At 45.4% G+C, this 23,000-nt stretch overlaps 1 protein-coding gene across 1 annotated transcript in view; it reads right to left on the bottom strand.

Moving 5' to 3' along the window:
* LOC120054371 (lipoma-preferred partner homolog) overlaps positions 1–21,391 on the bottom strand; it is a 109,616-nt gene extending 88,225 nt beyond the window's left edge. Inside the window, exons 1-5 of the mRNA XM_039001781.1 lie at positions 21,368–21,391; positions 20,766–21,050; positions 18,670–18,756; positions 18,309–18,420; positions 17,817–18,025 (exon numbers count right to left, since the gene is read on the bottom strand). Of these exons, the coding sequence (XP_038857709.1) occupies positions 17,817–18,025; positions 18,309–18,420; positions 18,670–18,756; positions 20,766–21,050; positions 21,368–21,391 (717 nt within the window). The remainder of the gene's footprint in view (positions 1–17,816; positions 18,026–18,308; positions 18,421–18,669; positions 18,757–20,765; positions 21,051–21,367) is intronic.
* Between the last annotated feature and the right edge of the window lie 1,609 nt (positions 21,392–23,000).

Here is a 23,000-nt window from a genome sequence, read left to right as displayed (position 1 = left end):
GTTAATACCCACTAAAGTACACTACCAGAAATATGAACAGGTTAATACCCACTACAGTACACTGCTAGAAATATGAACAGTTTAGGCTCTTCTCTGGGCTTCATGTGGCATCATCATCAGCATGCTCTTAGGCTCTTCTCTGGGCTTCATGTGGCATCAACATCAGCATGCTCTTAGGCTCTTCTCTGGGCTTCATGTGGCATCAACATCAGCATGCTCTTAGGCTCTTCTCTGGGCTTCATGTGGCATCATCATCAGCATGCTCTTAGGCTCTTCTCTGGGCTTCATGTGGCATCAACATCAGCATGCTCTTAGGCTCTTCTCTGGGCTTCATGTGGCATCAACATCAGCATGCTCTTAGGCTCTTCTCTGGGCTTCATGTGGCATCAACATCAGCATGCTCTTAGGCTCTTCTCTGGGCTTCATGTGGCATCATCATCAGCATGCTCTTAGGCTCTTCTCTGGGCTTCATGTGGCATCATCATCAGCATGCTCTTAGGCTCTTCTCTGGGCTTCATGTGGCATCATCATCAGCATGCTCTTAGGCTCTTCTCTGGGCTTCATGTGGCATCAACATCAGCATGCTCTTAGGCTCTTCTCTGGGCTTCATGTGGCATCAACATCAGCATGCTCTTAGGCTCTTCTCTGGGCTTCATGTGGCATCATCATGTGTCAGAGAGGCTGAACCAGCGCCACCGGGCAGCAAATAAACCAACTGTTTAGGCATTTCAGATGGCTGCAGTTTATTGAGCTGTGGTGGCAGGAATGGATCCAGCCTGATATTTACTGACCATGCACCCTTGTTTAAGAGCAGGCGGGAGGAGGAGGGAGGGGGGAAACCTTATTATCTATGTGAGGTACTGTGACAAATGTCTCTGATCTACGGGGACTTATGGATGACAAATGAACAGGAATGGGGGAATGTTAGAGAAGGCCTGTCTGCAGTTTGGGCCAGGGGTCAACGCGTTCACTGTGCCCTGCAGTCTGTGTGATAGGAACATGTATCAGAGGTCACTGTGTTCTCTGAGCCCTGCAGTGGATCTGATGTGTGATAATTGGAGAATGTATCTTACTGATTAGTGTGATGTAAGAAACAAAGAGGGGGGGGGGGGGTCTCCTCCTCTTCTCCCCTCTCATCTTCTCCCTCCTCCCCTCTTCTTTCTCCTCTTCTCCCTCCTCTCCTCCCTCCTATCATCCCTCTTGTCCTCCCTCTTCCCTCCTCCTCCCCTCTTCTTTCTACCCTTCTCCCTCCTCTTCTTATCCCTCCTCTCCTCCCTCCTCCTCCCCTCTCCTCTCCTCCCTCCTCTCCTCCCTCCTCCCCTCCCCTCTCCTCTCCTCCCTCCTCCCCTCTTCTTTCTCCTCTCCTCCCTCCTCTCCTCCCTCCTCCCCTCTTCTTTCTCCTCTCCTCCCTCCTCTCCTCCCTCCTCCCCTCCCCTCTCCTCCCTCCTCTCCTCCCTCCTCCCCTCTTCTTTCTCCTCTCCTCCCTCCTCTTCTCCATCCTCCCCTCTTCTTTCTCCTCTCCTCCCTCCCCCCTCCCATTATCCCTCCTCTTCTTCTCCCTCATGTCCTCCCTCCCTCCTTTCTCTCTCCTCTCCTACCTCCTGTCCTATATCCTCTCCTCCCGTCCTACCTCCTGTCGTCTCTCCTTTCCTCCCTCCCCTCCTTTCCTCCCTCCAGCCTTTTTCCCTAAAGCCTGCATAGTGAATTGGCAAATTGACACCGTGAACTGTACTCTCTCAGACAGCCAGCAGCCAGAGACCACACCATACCACCTCCTGCCAACAAAATGGTTCAAATTACAGACTGCAGCTATGCCATGCCAACAAATGTAACTGATGGCTGTCACAAGGTGTGAGACGTGAGTGTAGTGGTGTCAGAAGTTCTGCTGATATCAGCATCACAAACGATCAGAATCCCGGCGCCGCTCGGTGGTAACAGGGCGTGAATTTTCCGCCCAGCAGAAGTCTGCAAATAGACCCTGAATAAACAAACCTGACCATCAGACGCTGATAAGACCAACCTGATCCTCAGACCCTGATTAGACCCACCTGATCATCAGACCCTGATTAGACCCACCTGATCCTCAGACCCTGATTAGACCCACCTGATCATCAGACCCTGATTAGACCCACCTGATCATCAGACCCTGATTAGACCCAACTGATCATCAGACCCTGATTAGACCCACCTGACCATCAGACCCTGAATATGTCAAGACAAGACAGATTATTCAGCTGTCATTGTGAGACTAGAGTTATATTCAGTCTGAGGAGAACAGATCTCTCCTTGTGGACAGAGAGAGTTATATTCAGTCTGAGGAGAACAGATCTCTCCTTGTGGACAGAGAGACTAGTTATATTCAGTCTGAGGAGAACAGATCTCTCCTTGTGGACAGAGAGACTAGAGTTATATTCAGTCTGAGGAGAACAGATCTCTCCTTGTGGACAGAGAGACTAGAGTTATATTCAGTCTGAGGAGAACAGATCTCTCCTTGTGGACAGAGAGAGTTATATTCAGTCTGAGGAGAACAGATCTCTCCTTGTGGACAGAGAGACTAGAGTTATATTCAGTCTGAGGAGAACAGATCTCTCCTTGTGGACAGAGAGACTAGTTATATTCAGTCTGAGGAGAACAGATCTCTCCTTGTGGACAGAGAGAGTTATATTCAGTCTGAGGAGAACAGATCTCTCCTTGTAGACAGAGAGAGTTATATTCAGTCTGAGGAGAACAGATCTCTCCTTGTGGACAGAGAGACTAGTTATATTCAGTCTGAGGAGAACAGATCTCTCCTTGTGGACAGAGAGAGTTATATTCAGTCTGAGGAGAACAGATCTCTCCTTGTGGACAGAGAGACTAGTTATATTCAGTCTGAGGAGAACAGATCTCTCCTTGTGGACAGAGAGAGTTATATTCAGTCTGAGGAGAACAGATCTCTCCTTGTGGACAGAGAGAGTTATATTCAGTCTGAGGAGAACAGATCTCTCCTTGTGGACAGAGAGACTAGTTATATTCAGTCTGAGGAGAACAGATCTCTCCTTGTGGACAGAGAGAGTTATATTCAGTCTGAGGAGAACAGATCTCTCCTTGTAGACAGAGAGAGTTATATTCAGTCTGAGGAGAACAGATCTCTCCTTGTGGACAGAGAGACTAGAGTTATATTCAGTCTGAGGAGAACAGATCTCTCCTTGTGGACAGAGAGAGTTATATTCAGTCTGAGGAGAACAGATCTCTCCTTGTGGACAGAGAGACTAGTTATATTCAGTCTGAGGAGAACAGATCTCTCCTTGTGGACAGAGAGACTAGTTATATTCAGTCTGAGGAGAACAGATCTCTCCTTGTGGACAGAGAGAGTTATATTCAGTCTGAGGAGAACAGATCTCTCCTTGTGGACAGAGAGACTAGTTATATTCAGTCTGAGGAGAACAGATCTCTCCTTGTGGACAGAGAGAGTTATATTCAGTCTGAGGAGAACAGATCTCTCCTTGTGACCAGAGAGACTAGAGTTATATTCAGTCTGAGGAGAACAGATCTCTCCTTGTGACCAGTGATACAGAGGCACCTGATTCCCTATGTAGTGCACTACTTTGGAACAGGGCCCATATTATCTATGTAGTGCACTACTTTGGAACAGGGCCCATATTATCTATGTAGTGCACTACTCAGAGTACACAGTGATACTGATACAGAGACTGGCATGGGACAGTATGTAAGGAAGAGCTCTCTCTCCACACAGCATGTCTCTGAATCTATGCTTGTGTCAACATTAAAATTCAGTCCCAAAATGCCTCCTCCTCCTCTCCTCCCATGCCTCCTCCTCCCCCATGCCTCCTCCTCCTCTCCTTCATGCCTCCTCCCCCATGCCTCCTCCTCCTCTCCCCCATGCCTTCTCCTCCTCTCCTCCCATGCCTCCTCCTCCTCTCCCCCATGCCTCCTCCTCCTCTCCTCCATGCCTGCTCCTCCTCTCCCCCATGCCTCCTCCTCCCCCATGCCGCCTCCTCCTCTCCCCCATGCCTCCTCCTCCCCCATGCCTCCTCCTCCTCTCCCTCCCCCATGCCTCCTCCTCCTCTCCCCCATGCCTCCTCCTCCTCTCCTCCCATGCCTCCTCCTCCTCTCCCCCATGCCTGCTCCTCCTCTCCTCCATGCCTGCTCCTCCTCTCCCCCATGCCTCCTCCTCCCCCATGCCGCCTCCTCCTCTCCCCCATGCCTCCTCCCCCCCATGCCTCCTCCTCCTCTCCCCCATGCCTCCTCCTCCTCTCCCATGCCTCCTCCTCCTCTCCCCCATGCCTCCTCCTCCTCTCCTCCCATGCATCCTCCTCCTCCTATCCCCATTGCCTCCTCCTCCTCCTCTCCCCATTGCCTCCTCCTCCTCCTCTCCCATGCCTCCTCCTCCTCTCCCCCCATGCCTCCTCCTCCTCTCCCCCCATGCCTTCTCCTCCTCCTCCCATTCCTCCTCCTCCTCTCCTCCCATGCCTCCTCCTCCTCTCCTCCCATGCCTCCTCCTCCTCCTCCCATGCCTCCTCCTCCTCCTCCTCTCCCCCCATGCCTCCTCCTCCTCCCATGCCTCCTCCTCCTCTCCCCCCATGCCTCCTCCTCCTCCTCCCATGCCTCTTCCTCCTCCTCCCATGCCTCCTCCTCCTCCCATGCCTCCTCCTCCTCCCATGCCTCCTCCTCCTCCCATGCCTCCTCCTCCTCCTCCTCCTCCTCCCATGCCTCCTCCTCCTCCCATGCCGCCTCCTCCCCCCATGCCTCCGCCCACGGTGGTCATGCCATGGCTCACAGGCTCACGTGTCCAGTTAGCTGATCATATTCTCTGGGAAGCAGAACATCCTTTGGCCTTTGGCTGAAAACTTCCACTCAGTAGAAATTTATATAATATAAGCCTATGGTAAGGGTAAATCAATAAACACTGCTCCAAAAAATAAAGGGAACACTTAAACAACACAATGTAACTCCAAGTCAATCACACTTCTGTGACATCAAACTGTCCACTTAGGAAGCAACACTGATTGACAATACATTTCACATGCTGTTGTGCAAATGGGATAGACAACAGGTGGAAATTATAGGCAATTAGCAAGACACCCCCAATAAAGGAGTGGTTCTGCAGGTGGTGACCACAGACCACTTCTCAGTTCCTATGCTTCCCGGCTGATGTTTTGGTCACTTTTGAATGCTGGCGGTGCTTTCACTCTAGTGGTAGCATGAGACGGAGTCTACAACCCACACAAGTGGCTCAGGTAGTGCAGCTCATCCAGGATGGCACATCAATGCGAGCTGTGGCAAGAAGGTTTGCTGTGTCTGTCAGCGTAGTGTCCAGAGCATGGAGGCGCTACCAGGAGACAGGCCAGTACATCAGGAGACGTGGAGGAGGCCGTAGGAGGGCAACAACCCAGCAGCAGGACCGCTACCTCCGCCTTTGTGCAAGGAGCACTGCCAGAGCCCTGCAAAATGACCTCCAGCAGGCCACAAATGTGCATGTGTCTGCTCAAACGGTCAGAAACAGACTCCATGAGGGTGGTATGAGGGCCCGACGTCCACAGGTGGAGGTTGTGCTTACAGCCCAACACCGTGCAGGACGTTTGGCATTTGCCAGAGAACACCAAGATTGGCAAATTCGCCACTGGCGCCCTGTGCTATTCACAGATGAAAGCAGGTTCACACTGAGCACATGTGACAGACGTGACAGAGTCTGGAGACGCCGTGGAGAACGTTCTGCTGCCTGCAACATCCTCCAGCATGACCGGTTTGGCGGTGGGTCAGTCATGGTGTGGGGTGGCATTTCATGTGCTCGCCAGAGGTAGCCTGACTGCCATTAGGTACCGAGATGAGATCCTCAGACCCCTTGTGAGACCATATGCTGGTGCGGTTGGCCCTGGCCCTCCTAATGCAAGACAATGCTAGACCTCATGTGGCTGGAGTGTGTCAGCAGTTCCTGCAAGAGGAAGGCATTGATGCTATGGACTGGCCCGCCCGTTCCCCAGACCTGAATCCAATTGAGCACATCTGGGACATCATGTCTCGCTCCATCTACCAATGCCACGTTGCACCACAGACTGTCCAGGAGTTGGCGGATGCTTTAGTCCAGGTCTGGGAGGAGATCCCTCAGGAGACCATCCGCCACCTCATCAGGAGCATGTCCAGGCATTGTAGGGAGGTCATACAGTCACGTGGAGGCCACACACACTACTGAGCCTCATTTTGACTTGTTTTAAGGACATTACATCAAAGTTGGATCAGCCTGTAGTGTAGTTTTCCACTTTAATTTTGAGTGTGACTCCAAATCCAGACCTCCATGGGTTGATAAATTTGATTTCCATTGATAATTTTTGTGTGATTTTGTTGTCAGCACATTCAACTATGTAAAGAAAAAAGTATTTAATAAGAATATTTCATTCATTCAGATCTAGGATGTGTTATTTTAGTGTTCCCTTTATTTTTTTGAGCAGTGTATATATTCTATATGCAAAACATTAAATAAACAAAGCACATCATTGCACCATGTTTAAATGTGCTTTACACTACAGGGTTCGGCTTTCCATAAACACTTCAACTTGAGGTCAACCACCATCCTTTGAAAGGTCAACAACAGTGCAAGCTGTCACAGAGTCTATTAAATATGGTCTTCATGATGTTAGGAAAAATCATACCAGGCCAGAAACATAAAGTGTCAATTTTGGGGATGTGCTGACAGGGGGGTCGTAATAAAACATGTTCTGGTGCTGGTCCGTCTCAACACAAAGTGACCAGAGGGAGGGAGAGAGGGAGGGTGAAAGAGTGTGAGAGATAGAGAGAGGGAGGGGAGGGAGAGAGGGAGGTTGAAAGAGTGTGAGAGATAGAGAGAGGGAGAGAGAGACAGAGACAGAGACAGAGACAGAGACAGAGACAGAGAGAGAGACAGAGACAGAGACAGAGACAGAGACAGAGAGAGAGAGAGAGAGAGAGAGAGAGAGAGAGAGAGAGAGAGAGAGAGAGCGAGACAGAGACAGAGACAGAGACAGAGACAGAGACAGAGAGAGAGAGAGAGAGAGAGAGAGAGAGACAGAGACAGAGACAGAGACAGAGACAGAGACAGAGAGAGAGAGACAGAGAGAGAGAGAGAGAGAGAGAGAGAGAGTGAACGTTGGAGTGTTTGACAGCTGGAATAGTTGACCTTCCAGGAATCTATAGTCTCCTCCAGATGGATCTGGGGTTAGTAGCTAGGGGTCTATAGTCTCCTCCAGATGGAAATGGGGTTAGTATCTAGGGGTCTATAGTCTACTCCAGATGGAACTGGGGTTAGTATGTAGAGGTATATAGTCTCCTCCAGATGGAACTGGGTTTAATATGTAGGGTCTATAGTCTCCTCCAGATGGAAATGGGGTTAGTGTCTAGGGGTCTATAGTCTCCTCCAGATGGATCTGGGGTTAGTATCTAGAGGTCTATAGTCTCCTCCAGATGGATCTGGGGTTAGTATCTAGGGGTCTATAGTCTCCTCCAGATGGAAATGGGGTTAGTATCTAGGGGTCTATAGTCTCCTCCAGATGGAACTGGGGTTAGTATGTAGAGGTCTATAGTCTCCTCCAGATGGAAATGGGGTTAGTGTCTAGGGGTCTATAGTCTCCTCCAGATGGATCTGGGGTTAGTATCTAGAGGTCTATAGTCTCCTCCATATGGATATGGGGTTAGTATCTAGGGGTATATAGTCTCCTCCAGATGGATCTGGGGTTAGTAGCTAAGGGTCGATAGTCTCATCCAGCTGGAACTGGATATATTATCTAGAGCTCTATAGTCTCCTCCAGATGGAACTGGGGTTAGTATATATGGTTCTATACTCTCCTCCAGCTGGAACTGGATATAGTATCTAGGGGTATATAGTCTCCTCCAGATGGATCTGGGGTTAGTAGCTAAGGGTCTATAGTCTCCTCCAGATGGAACTGGGGTTAGTATCTAGATGTCTATAGTCTCCTCCAGATGGAACTGGGGTTAGTAGCTAAGGGTCTATAGTCTCCTCCAGATGGAACTGGGGTTAGTATCTAGATGTCTATAGTCTCCTCCAGATGGAACTGGGGTTAGTATCTAGGGGTATATAGTCTCCTCCAGATGGAACTGGGGTTAGTATCTAGGGGTCTATAGTCTCCTCCAGATGGAACTGGGGTTAGTAGCTAAGGGTCTATAGTCTCCTCCAGATGGAACTGGGGTTAGTATCTAGAGGTCTATAGTCTCCTCCAGATGGAACTGGGGTTAGTAGCTAGGGATCTATAGTCTCCTCCAGATGGATCTGGGGTTAGTAGCTAAGGGTCTATAGTCTCCTCCAGATGGAACTGGGGTTAGTATCTAGAGGTATATAGTCTCCTCCAGATGGAACTGGGGTTAGTAGCTAAGGGTTGAGTAGTTCAACATAATCTCTCCCTTCACTGTCAAATGTCACTCAAGCTCAGCGCTAACACCAGCCATCCTCCAGCTTAGCTGCAGTCCAATTTAAGGGAAAGACGGAGAAAAGACAGAGTCGATATTAACCAGCAGCCATGAAATCTCTGAATGTTTCTTCTACAATAGAGATCAAAGTCAGACTGGGAGGATCAGAGTAATTATATGTCCTTATACCCTGGTGACGTGAAAATCCTCCATCTCTCTCTCTCACACACACACACACACACACACCTTCACATCACACCAACCAGCCAACGGAAAGAGCATAACGGGTCATTCCCACCAATGGAGAGAGAGAGAGAGAGAGAAACGGGCCAGTCCAGCCAATCAGAGTTATTCTAATGACGCTGAGTTTTCCCGTGAATCTGCCCAAACTACGCGGTGATTTCTTCAGTGTTTCCGCTGTAGTAATTCAACTGTAGCGCTGTGCCACGGCATAGGGAGGAGACTGAAGCTACATGTGATGAGACAGTTACATTTTTAGTTGAGCAAGAGTAGTGGCAACCAGGGAAAGTGTTGAGATGTTTGAGGGCGTTTTACCCCAAGTTACCCTAACACGAAGGCCTACATTATATTTACTGTTTTTATGCATACAATGTACCAATAGGATGCCAGCTAGTTAGAAAATATCACATTTGGGATCTAGCTAATGATTAGCCCCATAGTGTAAATGCAGAAAGACAATCCCATGCTTCATTTAATTACATCCACTATGCTGCATCAGTTGGGCTGCAGGTGATAATACTTATCAATAATCATTTACCAATATGTTATTGGGCTCTTGTCAAGAGGTGAACATTTCTGGAGTTGGAAATTATATTTTAAAAGGGAGTCAGCATCATTTTATTTTGGAATAGAATGTCATTTTAAAAAGACACCAGAATCGAGCTACTACATAAAAATATTATTATTATTATTATTATTATATATATATTTATTTTTTGTTGAGGAAACACTGGATCTCTGTAACACTGTAATACAATCCTCTTGACGTTGTCAGCGTATTAAAATAAAAATGATGATTTAACTGGTGAGCGATGTCATAATGTAAAAGTTTTACAATTATAATAAAACATATTTTTTTTATTGAACCAATCTATACATGGTCTAAAAATGTGGGTTTTTATTTACACCAACAGATTAACATTGATTAAGTCTCTGCTAAGTAGATGTATCAGCACTGTATGGTTGTGGGGAAGGTTCTGGAAATGTCATGACATGGGGTCAACCAGATTGGGCCGTGATAAAGACCAAGTTGACAGATTTAGTTTTCCCACTAATCTGGCTTTTATATCGTGTTTCTGTTTTATTTTGACGTCATTCGGGCGTGAAAGCATGGGTAGCTGTTGCAGCGGAAAATAAACAGAAAAACAGATTAGACGAAGCTAAAAGGGTGGAAACTGTTTAATAATGCTGGGTTGGGGCGAGGGACGAGAGCAGGGAAGATCAGAAACGGTTTAATAATGCTGGGTTGGGGCGAGGGACGAGAGCAGGGAAGATCAGAAACTGTTTAATAATGCTGGGTTGGGGCGAGGGACGAGAGCAGGGAAGATCAGAAACTGTTTAATAACGCTGGGTTGGGGCGAGGGACGAGAGCAGGGAAGATCAGAAACTGTTTAATAATGCTGGGTTGGGGCGAGGGACGAGAACAGGGAAGATCAGAAACTGTTTAATAATGCTGGGTTGGGGCGAGGGACGAGAGCAGGGAAGATCATAAACTGTTTAATAATGCTGGGTTGGGGCGAGGGACGAGAGCAGGGAAGCTCAGAAACTGTTTCATAATGCTGGGTTGGGGCGAGGGACGAGAGCAGGGAAGATCAGAAACTGTTTAATAATGCTGGGTTGGGGCGAGGGACGAGAGCAGGGAAGATCAGAAACTGTTTAATAATGCTGGGTTGGGGCGAGGGACGAGAGCAGGGAAGATCAGAAACGGTTTAATAATGCTGGGTTGGGGCGAGGGACGAGAGCAGGGAAGATCAGAAACTGTTTAATAACGCTGGGTTGGGGCGAGGGACGAGAGCAGGGAAGATCAGAAACTGTTTAATAATGCTGGGTTGGGGCGAGGGACGAGAGCAGGGAAGATCAGAAACGGTTTAATAATGCTGGGTTGGGGCGAGGGACGAGAGCAGGGAAGATCAGAAACTGTTTAATAATGCTGGGTTGGGGCGAGGGACGAGAGCAGGGAAGATCAAGCTGAAGATGGGTCACCGCAAAGTCACTCACTGTCTTTTGGTTTTACGTCCTAGTTGGAGCTGTGTGTGTGTGTGTGCGCGTGTGCGTGTGTGTATACAGTATCAGTCTAGTAACTTATTTATATTTACTTAATTTAAACCACAACATTTGGGGGACTAATAGGTTTATATACACTTAAACAACACAATGTAATTCCAAGTCAATCACACTTCTGTGAAATCAAACTGTCCACTTAGGAAGCAACACTGATTGACAATACATTTCACATGCTGTTGTGCAAATGGAATAGACAAAAGGTGGAAATTATAGGCAATTAGCAAAACACCCCCAATAAAGGAGTGATTCTGCAGGTGGTGACCACAGACCACTTCTCAGTTCCTATGCTTCCTGGCTGATGTTTTGGTCACTTTTGAATGCTGGCGGTGCTTTCACTCTAGTGGTAGCATGAAACGGAGTCTACAACCCACACAAGTGGCTCAGGTAGTGCAGCTCATCCAGGATGGCACATCAATGCGAGCTGTGGCAAGAAGGTTTGCTGTGTCTGTCAGCGTAGTGTCCAGAGCATGGAGGCGCTACCAGGAGACAGGCCAGTACATCAGGAGACGTGGAGGAGGCCGTAGGAGGGAAACAACCCAGCAGCAGGACCGCTACCTCTGCCTTTGTGCAAGGAGGAGCACTGCCAGAGCCCTGCAAAATGACTTCCAGCAGGCCACAAATGTGCATTTTGCCACAACTTTGGAAGTATGCTTGGGGTCATTGTCCATTTGGAAGACCCATTTGCAACCAAGCTTTAACTTCCTGTCTTGAGATGTTGCTTCAATACATCCACATAATTGTACCTCCTCATGATGCCATCTATTTTGTGAAGTGCACCAGTCCTTCCTGCAGCAAAGTACCCTCACAATATGATGCTGCCACCCCCGTGCTTCACGGTTGGGATGGTGTTCTCTGGCTTGCAAGCCTCCCCCTTTTTCCTCCAAATATAACGATGGTCATTATGGCCAAAAAGTTATATATTTTTTTTATGAGACCAGAGGACATTTCTCCAAAAAGTATGATATTTGTCCCCATGTGCAGTTGCAAACCGTAGTCTGGCTTTTTTATGGCGGTTTTGGAGCAGTGGCTTCTTCCTTGCTGAGCGGCCTTTCAGGTTATGTCGATATAGGACTCGTTTTACTGTGGATATAGATACTTTTGTACCTGTTTCCTCCAGCATCTTCACAAGGTCCTTTGCTGTTGTTCTGGGATTGATTTGCACTTTTCGTACCAAAGTACGTTCATCTCAAGGAGACAGAATGCGTCTCCTTCCTGAGCGGTATAACTGCTGCGTGGTCCCATGGTGTTTATACTTGCGTACTATTGTTTGTACAGATGAACGTGGTACCTTCAGGCGTTTGGAATTTGCTCCCAAGGATGTACCAGACTTGTGGAGGTCTACAATTTCTTTCCTGAGGTCTTGGCTGATTTCTTTTGATTTTCCCATGATGTAAAGCAAAGAGGCACTGAGTTTGAAGGTAGGCCTTGAAATACATACACAGGTAAACCTTCAACTGACTCAAACTATGTAAATTAGCCTATCAGAAGCTTCTAAAACCATGACATCATTTTATGGAATTCTGCAAGCTGTTTAAAGGCACAGTCAACTTAGTGTATGCAAACTTCTGACCCACTGGAATTGTGATACAGTGAATTATAAGTGAAACAATCTGTCTGTAAACAATTGTTGGCAAAATTACTTGTGTCATGCACAAAGTAGATGTGCTAACCGACTTGCCAAAACTATAGTTTGTTCACAAGAAATTAGTGGATTGGTTGAAAAACGAGTTTTAATGACTCCAACCTAAGCGTATGTAAACTTCCGACTTCAACTGTACGTTTGTCATTCCTAAGATTTTACATGAGATCTAGTATTAACATATAGTTTTTGAATATATGAGGCTTTCAGAGATTGATTCCGGGCTTCAATGTTCTTGAAGTTCAAAAGTTTGGATGCTGCCTAGAAGGCCAGCATCCCAGAGTCGCCTCTTCACTGTTGACGTTGAGACTTGTGTTTTGCGGGTACTATTTAATGAAGCTGCCAGTTGAGGACTTGTGAGGCGTCTGTTTCTGAAACTAGACACTCTAATGTACTTGTCCTCTTGCTCAGTTGTGCACCGGGGCCTCCCACTCTTCTTTCTATTCTGGTTAGAGCCAGATTGCGCTTTTCTGTGAAGAGAGCGTTGTACGAGATCTTCAGTTTCAAATGTTGATGCTCCAGATACTCAACTAGTCTAAAGAAGGCCAGTTTTATTGCTTCTTTAATCAGAACAACAGTTTACAGCTGTGCTAACATAATTGCAAAAGGGTTTTCTAATGATCAATTAGCCTTTTAAAATGATATACTTGGATTAGCTAACACGACGTGCCATTGGAACACAGGAGTGATGGTTGCTGATAATGCGCCTAAGTAGATATTCCATTAAAAAATATAAAAAAATAAAACATTGTCTGTTTGCGGCTACAATCGTCATTTACAACATTGTTCAGAAACAATATTTCTGAACAATTTGATGTTATTTTAATGGACAAAAAAAAGATTTTTTTTTCTCTCAAAAACAAGGACATTTCTAAGTGACCCCAAACTTTTGAAAGGAAGTGTATATATATATATATCTCTTTTGATATTGAATTTCTATTGCTGTTTTTGCTGTGAATAATGTGAATAAGTGAATAATGATTATCAAGAGGGACAATATAGTAGTGATATTGTCTTTTATATCTATTAAACTGAACCTCTTGTATTCATGATGCACCACACTGGGAGAACCGAGCAGCCCTCCGAGAACCGAGCAGCCCTCCGAGAACCGAGCAGCCCTCCGAGAACCGAGCAGCCCTCCGAGAACCGAGCAGCCCTCCGAGAACCGAGCAGCCCTCCAAAGCAATATGTCGACTTTTGTTTTCAATAAAAAATGTATTCCTTTTTTTTAAATGAATACATAAAGATGCTTGTTTTGAACATAATTTAATTCATTTTTTAAAAATGTTAATACATAAAGATGCTTGCTGCAATGAATGTGGTATCTAATTTGTATTTAGTAAAATACAGTCCTTGATGAGTAATGCCCAAAGGCTAGGCCTGGCTGTTCTGGCGGAGCTGTTTGTATTTGTGGAAGTAGCATAAAATCCTTGAATTAATGGGAACTCAAGGGGGCCTAGTACTTTCCAGAGATTGTCGACAGCTGTGTGTGTGAAGTGTGTGTGTGTGTGTGTGTGTGTGTGTGTGTGTGTGTGTGTGTGTGTGTGTGTGTGTGTGTGTGTGTGTGTGTGTGTGTGTGTGTGTGTGTGAGAGAGCGTGTGTGTGTGTGTGTGAGCGTGTGTGTGTGTGTGTGCGTGTGCGTGTGCGTGTGCGTGTGTGTGTGTGTGTGTGTGTGTGTGTGTGTGTGTGTGTTTTGAGACTACAATAGCTGTTTCTGAGGTACAACTATTCTGAGTGAGGATAAGGTTAAATCTCACTCTATTCCCTACTGGCACAGGGCCCTATGGAACATACTGTAGGAAACAGGGTGCTATTTGATACGCAGCCTAGCTAATCCTTACAGCTGTGGTCTAGTAACACTGGAATAATCTGTACCACATCACTCCAGCTGCTGTAAAGGTTACTAATCTGGACCACATCTCTCCAGCTGCTGTAAAGGTTACTAATCTGGACCACATCTCTCCAGCTGCTGTAAAGGTTACTAATCTGGACCACATCACTCCAGCTGCTGTAAAGGTTACTAATCTGTACCACATCAATCCAGCTGCTGTAAAGGTTACTAATCTGGACCACATCAGTCCAGCTGCTGTAAAGGTTACTAATCTGGACCACATCAGTCCAACTGCTGTAAAGGTTACTAATCTGGACCACATCAGTCCAGCTGCTGTAAAGGTTACTAATCTGGACCACATCAGTCCAGCTGCTGTAAAGGTTACTAATCTGGACACATCTATCCAGCTGCTGTAAAGGTTACTAATATGGACCACATCTCTCCAGCTGCTGTAAAGGTTACTAATCTGGACTACATCAGTCCAGCTGCTGTAAAGTTTACTAATCTGGACCACATCAGTCCAGCTGCTGTAAAGGTTACTAATCTGGACCAAATCAGTCCAGCTGCTGTAAAGGTTACTAATCTGGACCACATCAGTCCAGCTGCTGTAAAGGTTACTAATCTGGACCACATCTATCCAGCTGCTGTAAAGGTTACTAATCTGGACCACATCAGTCCAGCTGCTGTAAAGGTTACTAATCTGGACCACATCAGTCCAGCTGCTGTAAAGGTTACTAATCTGGACCACATCTATCCAGCTGCTGTAAAGGTTACTAATATGGACCACATCAGTCCAGCTGCTGTAAAGTTTACTAATCTGGACCACATCAGTCCAGCTGCTGTAAAGGTTACTAATCTGGACCAAATCAGTCCAGCTGCTGTAAAGGTTACTAATCTGGACCACATCAGTCCAGCTGCTGTAAAGGTTACTAATCTGGACCACATCTATCCAGCTGCTGTAAAGGTTACTAATCTGGACCACATCAGTCCAGCTGCTGTAAAGGTTACTAATCTGGACCACATCAGTCCAGCTGCTGTAAAGGTTACTAATATGGACCACATCAGTCCAGCTGCTGTAAAGGTTACTAATCTGGACCACATCAGTCCAGCTGCTGTAAAGGTTACTAATATGGACCACATCAGTCCAGCTGCTGTAAATCTATAGTGTTACTAATTTACTAATTTGGATGGATGAATATTAACCTCTACCGCTTCTCTCTCCCGGATCCGGAATCCTCCTCATCAAAAAAGCTGACTAGCATAGCCTAGCTTAACGGGACAGGGATATCATATAATATAATTTTCATGAAATCACAAGTCCAATACAGCAAATGAAAGATAAACATCTTGTGAATCCAGCCATCATTTCCAATTTTTAAAATGTTTTACAGCGAAAACACAATATGTATTTCTATTAGCTAACCACAATAGCCAAACACACAACCGCATATTTTCACCATGTTTCCACCGCATAGGTAGCTTTCACAAAACCGACAAAATAGAGATAAAATTAGTCACTAACCAAGAAACAACTTCATCAGATGACAGTCTTATAACATGTTATACAATACATTTATGTTTTGTTCGAAAATGTGCATATTTGAGGTATAAATCATAGTTTTACATTGCAGCTACCATCAAAAATAGCACCAAAGCAGCCAGAATAATTACAGAGAGCACGTGAAATACATAAATACTCATCATAAAACATTTATGAAAAATACATGGTGTACAGCAAATGAAAGATAAACATCTTGTGAATCCAGCCAATATTTCCGATTTTTTAAGTGTTTTACAGCGAAAACACAATATAGAATTATATTAGCTTACCACAATAGCCAAACACACAAACGCATTTATTCACCGCAAAGGTAGCTTTCGCCAAAAACCAGCAAAAGATATAAAATTAATCACTACCTTGAACAAATTCATCAGATGACAGTCTTAAAACATCATGTTATACAATACAATTATGTTTTGTTCGAAAATGTGCATATTTATAGCTACAAATCCTGGTTATACATTGTGAATACGTAGCATCGATTCACCAGAATCTCCAGAGATATTTTGGACACTCACCTAATCTGACCAAAGAACTCATCATAAACTTTACATAAAAATACTTGTTGTATGGCAAATGAAAGATACACTGGTTCTTAATGCAACCGCTGTGTTAGATTTTTAAAAATAACTTTACCATAACATACAGCTTGCGTTATTGTGAGACAGCGCTCACCAAAACGGCGGAGAATAGGAGTCAACATTTTACACAGAAATACGAAATAACATCATAAATGTTTTCTTACTTTTGCTGAGCTTCCATCAGAATGTTGTACAAGGAGTCCTTGGTCCAGAATAAATCGTTGTTTGGTTTTAGAATGTCCATTTCTTCTGTCGAATTCGCGCCACAATGCTAGCCAAGGTTGCTAACATTCCCATCCTCTCTTGACGCAAAGAACGGAAAACTCCAAAAGTCCCAATAAACGTTGAATAAACTGATAAAACTCGGTTGAAAAAACCTACTTTATGATGTTATTATCATATGTATCAAATAAAATCAGAGCCGGAGATATTCGCCGTGTATACCGAACGCTTTTCAGAAGACAATGTCGAGCTCCCCGGCGCACCTTCGAAGACAAAGAAAATTCCGGACCTGTCACTCCAAAAGCTCTTATTCGACCTCAGATCAAGCTAGACACCCCATTCCACCTTCCACTGCCTGTTGACATCTAGTGGAAGGCGTATGAAGTGCATGCATATCGATAAATAAAAGCCAGTTGAATAGGCAGGCCCTGAAACAGAGCCTCGTTTTCAGATTTTTCACTTCCTGTATGGAAGTTTGCTGCCAAATGAGTTCTGTTTTACTCACAGATATAATTCAAACAGTTTTAGAAACTTGAGTGTTTTCTATCCAATAGTAATAATAATATGCATATTGTAAGATCTAGAATAGAGTACGAGGCCGTTTAAATTGGGCACGATCTTTTCCAAAGTGAAAACAGCGCCCCCCTATAAAGATGATTTTCCATATCTCACAACTATTTTTATTTTGTTGCATTTGTTTGATACGGCTTCAAAGCCGCAAGGAGGTCTTACCACTGTAACATGTATGAAGGTGTCTCTGAGGAGGTCTTACCACTGTAACATGTATGAAGGTGTCTCTGTGAGGAGGTCTTACCACTGTAACATGTATGAAGGTGTCTCTGTGAGGAGGTCTTACCACTGTAACATGTATGAAGGTGTCTCTGTGAGGAGGTCTTACCACTGTAACATGTATGAAGGTGTCTCTGTGAGGAGGCCTTACCACTGTAACATGTATGAAGGTGTCTCTGTGAGGAGGTCTTACCACTGTAACATGTATGAAGGTTTCTCTGTGAGGAGGCCTTACCACTGTAACATGTATGAAGGTTTCTCTGTGAGGAGGTCTTACCACTGTAACATGTATGTGTTATTTTCAACCCGAGTGCCATGTATCTGTAATAAATATCACTCAACTTTGGCCTCAGACATGGCCCTGCGATAGGCACAGATTTTTGACCCGGATTTTACACTTACTAGCAAAAATCACTGTCTACCAGCTCCGCTGGCCAGTAACCAATATCCTGCATGTCCATCCCAGGGTATAAAGCCACAGGGCTCGGTTCTTACCTTCTGTGGGGCGAGGTGTGCAGGAGGAGCCAGGCTGGCAGGAGGGTCTGTGATGTAGGTCTTCTTAGGGACAGGTTGTGGGTAGCCCTGCTGGGTAGGAGCAGCAGCATAGCTAGGCTGGGGTCTCCAGGTGTTTCCTGGTTGTCCCCCGTACCCTCCTGGTTCTCCCCCATATCCTCCTGGTCCAGGGTAGGCCTGCTCTGGGAACCCTACCACAAACGCCATATACATGTTCAAAATGTGTTGACAAATACAGTATTTACACCAATAACATATGACATTTTTAGCACAAATTTAATTGTAACAATAAAAATGGATTCTACTTGTCTTCGTTTTCACAAACACCAGAAAAAACTTGTTTGGTGCATTTTACTAGTTTCTAAATACATTTAAAATGTATTGGAAACAGGTTGTCAAGTAATATTAGATAACATGGTCGAAGTGCAAATGGACAGTGTGTGTTAATGTTGAGTGAAAAAGTAGATTAGACACCTTGTGGTGCAGAGCCTGGCTGAGGGGCGAAGTCTGGCTGAGGGGCGAAGCCTGGCTGAGGAGGCCCGTAGGCCAAGTCAGGGCCTCGTGGCTGAGCAGACATGTACTGGACCTGTGAAGAGATGTGCTCAAATGGTTAACACTCCAAGCTCTAACACATCTCCTTCCCCATCGAAGACCAGGGTTCAATCCCTTCCTCTCTTCCCTACTTTGTCTCCTCCCATTCTATGTCCTGATCTGTTTCCTAGCTGTCTATAATAAAGCATAAACATCAACAAACACGAACAAAGAGTGGAATTCCCCTGTTTTTAACGTAACAAGAAGAAGAAGAAGAAGAACACCAAGAAGGCGTGGCCTGGACCTGGGCTGGGCTCCGGATAGGCTGCTGGGCAAACTGCTGGGGGGGTCCTGGGGACTGGTGCTGGGGCCCGGGTTGGGCAGACCTCACCTGGGGAGAAGAAGATGATGACTTGATTGTCAGTGGTCACAGAGGCACTGGTTCTGTCTCAAATAGCAACCTATTCCACATATCTGGTGAAAAGTAGTGTACTACAAAGGGAATAGGGCCCTGGTGAAAAGTAGGGCACTACAAAGGGAGTAGGGCTCTGGTGAAAAGTAGTGCACTACAAAGGGAATAGGGCCCTGGTGAAAAGTAGTGCACTACATAGGGAATAGGGCCCTGGTGAAAAGTAGTGCATTACAAAGGGAATAGGGCCCTGGTGAAAAGTAGGGCACTACAAAGGAAATAGGGCCCTGGTGAAAAGTAGTGTACTACAAAGGGAATAGGGCCCTGGTGAAAAGTAGTGTACTACAAAGGGAATATGGCCCTGGTGAAAAATAGTGTACTACAAAGGGAATAGGGCCCTGGTGAAAAGTAGTGTACTACAAAGGGAATAGGGCCCTGGTGAAAAGTAGTGTACTACAAAGTGAATAGGATGCCATTTGGGATACAGGTGGTATGTGTCTTTTTACCAACCCCCATGAGCACACACACAGACACAGACACAGACACAGACAGACAGACAGACAGACAGACAGACAGACAGACAGACAGACAGACAGACAGACAGACAGACAGACAGACAGACAGACAGACAGACAGACAGACACAGACACAGACACACACACACACACACACACACACAAGTTAAAGGAAATGATCAGCGCCCCTTGGAGCAGTTTAAGAGGTTAAAGAAATACTTGGGGATTTTGGCAATGAGGCCCTTTATCTAACATGCTAGCAGATACCCATAGACTTCCAGTCATTGTGCTAACGCTAGCAGATACCCATAGACTTCCAGTCATTGTGCTAATGCTGGCAGATACCCATAGACTTCCAGTCATTGTGCTAACGCTAGCAGATACCCATAGACTTCCAGTCATTGTGCTAACGCTAGCAGATACCCATAGACTTCCAGTCATTGTGCTAACGCTAGCAGATACCTACAGACTTCCAGTCATTGTGCTAATGCTAGCAGATACCCATAGACTTCCAGTCATTGTGCTAACGCTAGCAGATACCCATAGACTTCCAGTCATTGTGCTAACGCTAGCAGATACCCATAGACTTCCAGTCATTGTGCTAACGCTAGCAGATACCTACAGACTTCCAGTCATTGTGCTAATGCTAGCAGATACCCATAGACTTCCAGTCATTGTGCTAACGCTAGCAGATACCCATAGACTTCCAGTCATTGTGCTAACGCTAGCAGATACCCATAGACTTCCAGTCATTGTGCTAACGCTAGCAGATACCCATAGACTTCCAGTCATTGTGCTAACGCTAGCAGATACCCATAGACTTCCACTCATTGTGCTAACGCTAGCAGATACCCATAGACTTCCAGTCATTGTGCTAACGCTAGCAGATACCCATAGACTTCCAGTCATTGTGCTAATGCTAGCAGATACCCATAGACTTCCAGTCATTGTGCTAACGCTAGCAGATACCTACAGACTTCCAGTCATTGTGCTAACGCTAGCAGATACCCATAGACTTCCAGTCATTGTGCTAACGCTAGCAGATACACATAGACTTCCAGTCATTGTGCTAACGCTAGCAGATACCTACAGACTTCCAGTCATTGTGCTAACGCTAGCAGATACCCATAGACTTCCAGGCATTGTGCTAATGCTAGCAGATACCTACAGACTTCCAGTCATTGTGCTAACGCTAGCAGATACCTACAGACTTCCAGTCATTGTGCTAATGCTAGCAGGTACCCATAGACTTGCATTCATTACGTTAACACTAGTTAGCATTGGCTCGAGAAACTGCCTCTAGCTTCCTTCATACTGGACATAGAGACATACAAAATGGTATCTGCGAGTTCATCTGACTCTGGGGAAGTAGATAAAAGAGCCTCATTGACAAAATCCTGATGTATCCCTTTCAGTGCAGTTCCTTGCTCAAGGGCACAACAACAGGGTATATAGGTACCAACCAGGATTGTGTACCTGTACATTGAAGGTGGGCTGGCTGTGGGTGGAGGCTGTGGTGTAGGTGGCTGGGACTGGCTGAGGCAACGTATGGAACTGAGGCCTGGCCACTGGTGAGGCAGAGGAGGTGGGTGCGGAGGAGGAGTGCTCTGCCTGGGGTCGGGGCAGTGTTCCACCTGGGGCCCCGGCCTTGGGAGTGGACTTCTTAGTGGCTGTCAGAGGAGGCTGAGTCGGGATGACCATACGCTTGTAGCCGGTGACCGGAGCATTGGGACTGGTCACAGATGGAAGAGTCTCAGAGTTCTGTAAAAACAGAATGATAACAGTAAGAGTTTTCAATCCTCAGAACACAGATTTAAAATATTACAACATCACTGTCTTGTCTCTCTCCAGTCACAAATGAAGTTCCTGCAACACATTTTTTTTAAAGTTATTCTTCCTATCTTATCAAATCTTTTGATCTTAATAACTCAGAGAGCACAGATGATTTAGCTTTTACGCCCTGAAGACGTGTTCTGCATATCGCCCAGTCACTTAGCAGTGCTGTGACGAATGTCTGTTAAAAGGAGGAGCAGCATCTGGACGCACTAAAAGATACTATGACTCAGTCAAGCAACTACCCTGCCTGCTTCCTTCATATGCATCTCCAGGTTATCTAGGAATGTGTCTCAGATTGTACCCTTTTCCTTATGTAGTGCACTACTATAGATCAGGTACTATAGGGGTAGTGTAGTACTATAGATCAGGTACTATAGGGGTAGTGCACTACTATAGATCAGGTACTATAGGGGTAGTGTAGTACTATAGATCAGGTACTATAGGGGTAGTGTACTACTATAGATCAGGTACTATAGGGGTAGTGTAGTACTATAGATCAGGTACTATAGGGGTAGTGCACTACTATAGATCAGGTACTATAGGAGTAGTGTAGTACTATAGATCAGGTACTATAGGGGTAGTGTAGTACTATAGATCAGGTACTATAGGGGTAGTGTAGTACTATAGATCAGGTACTATAGGGGTAGTGTAGTACTATAGATCAGGTACTATAGGGGTAGTGTAGTACTATAGATCAGGTACTATAGGGGTAGTGTAGTACTATAGATCAGGTACTATAGGGGTAGTGTAGTACTATAGATCAGGTACTATAGGGGTAGTGTAGTACTATAGATCAGGTACTATAGGGGTAGTGTAGTACTATAGATCAGGTACTATAGGGGTAGTGTACTACTATAGATCAGGTACTATAGGGGTAGTGTAGTACTATAGATCAGGTACTATAGGGGTAGTGCACTACTATAGATCAGGTACTATAGGAGTAGTGTAGTACTATAGATCAGGTACTATAGGGGTAGTGTAGTACTATAGATCAGGTACTATAGGGGTAGTGTAGTACTATAGATCAGGTACTATAGGGGTAGTGTAGTACTATAGATCAGGTACTATAGGGGTAGTGTAGTACTATAGATCAGGTACTATAGGGGTAGTGTAGTACTATAGATCAGGTACTATAGGGGTAGTGTAGTACTATAGATCAGGTACTATAGGGGTAGTGTAGTACTATAGATCAGGTACTATAGGGGTAGTGTAGTACTATAGATCAGGTACTATAGGGGTAGTGTACTACTATAGATCAGGTACTATAGGGGTAGTGTAGTACTATAGATCAGGTACTATAGGGGTAGTGCACTACTATAGATCAGGTACTATAGGGGTAGTGCACTACTATAGATCAGGTACTATAGGGGTAGTGTAGTACTATAGATCAGGTACTATAGGGGTAGTGTAGTACTATAGATCAGGTACTATAGGGGTAGTGTAGTACTATAGATCAGGTACTATAGGGGTAGTGTAGTACTATAGATCAGGTACTATAGGGGTAGTGTAGTACTATAGATCAGGTACTATAGGGGTAGTGTAGTACTATAGATCAGGTACTATAGGGGTAGTGTAGTACTATAGATCAGGTACTATAGGGGTAGTGTAGTACTATAGATCAGGTACTATAGGGGTAGTGTAGTAATATAGATCAGGTACTATAGGGGTAGTGTAGTACTATAGATCATGTACTATAGGGGTAGTGTAGTACTATAGATCAGGTACTATAGGGGTAGTGTAGTACTATAGATCAGGTACTATAGGGGTAGTGTAGTACTATAGATCAGGTACTATAGGGGTAGTGTAGTACTATAGATCAGGTACTATAGGGGTAGTGCACTACTATAGATCAGGTACTATAGGGGTAGTGTAGTA

Source organism: Salvelinus namaycush, chromosome 10, assembly GCF_016432855.1.
Source record: "Salvelinus namaycush isolate Seneca chromosome 10, SaNama_1.0, whole genome shotgun sequence".
Lineage (NCBI taxonomy): Eukaryota > Metazoa > Chordata > Actinopteri > Salmoniformes > Salmonidae > Salvelinus > Salvelinus namaycush.
This window is presented reverse-complemented; position numbering and strand designations above follow the sequence as displayed.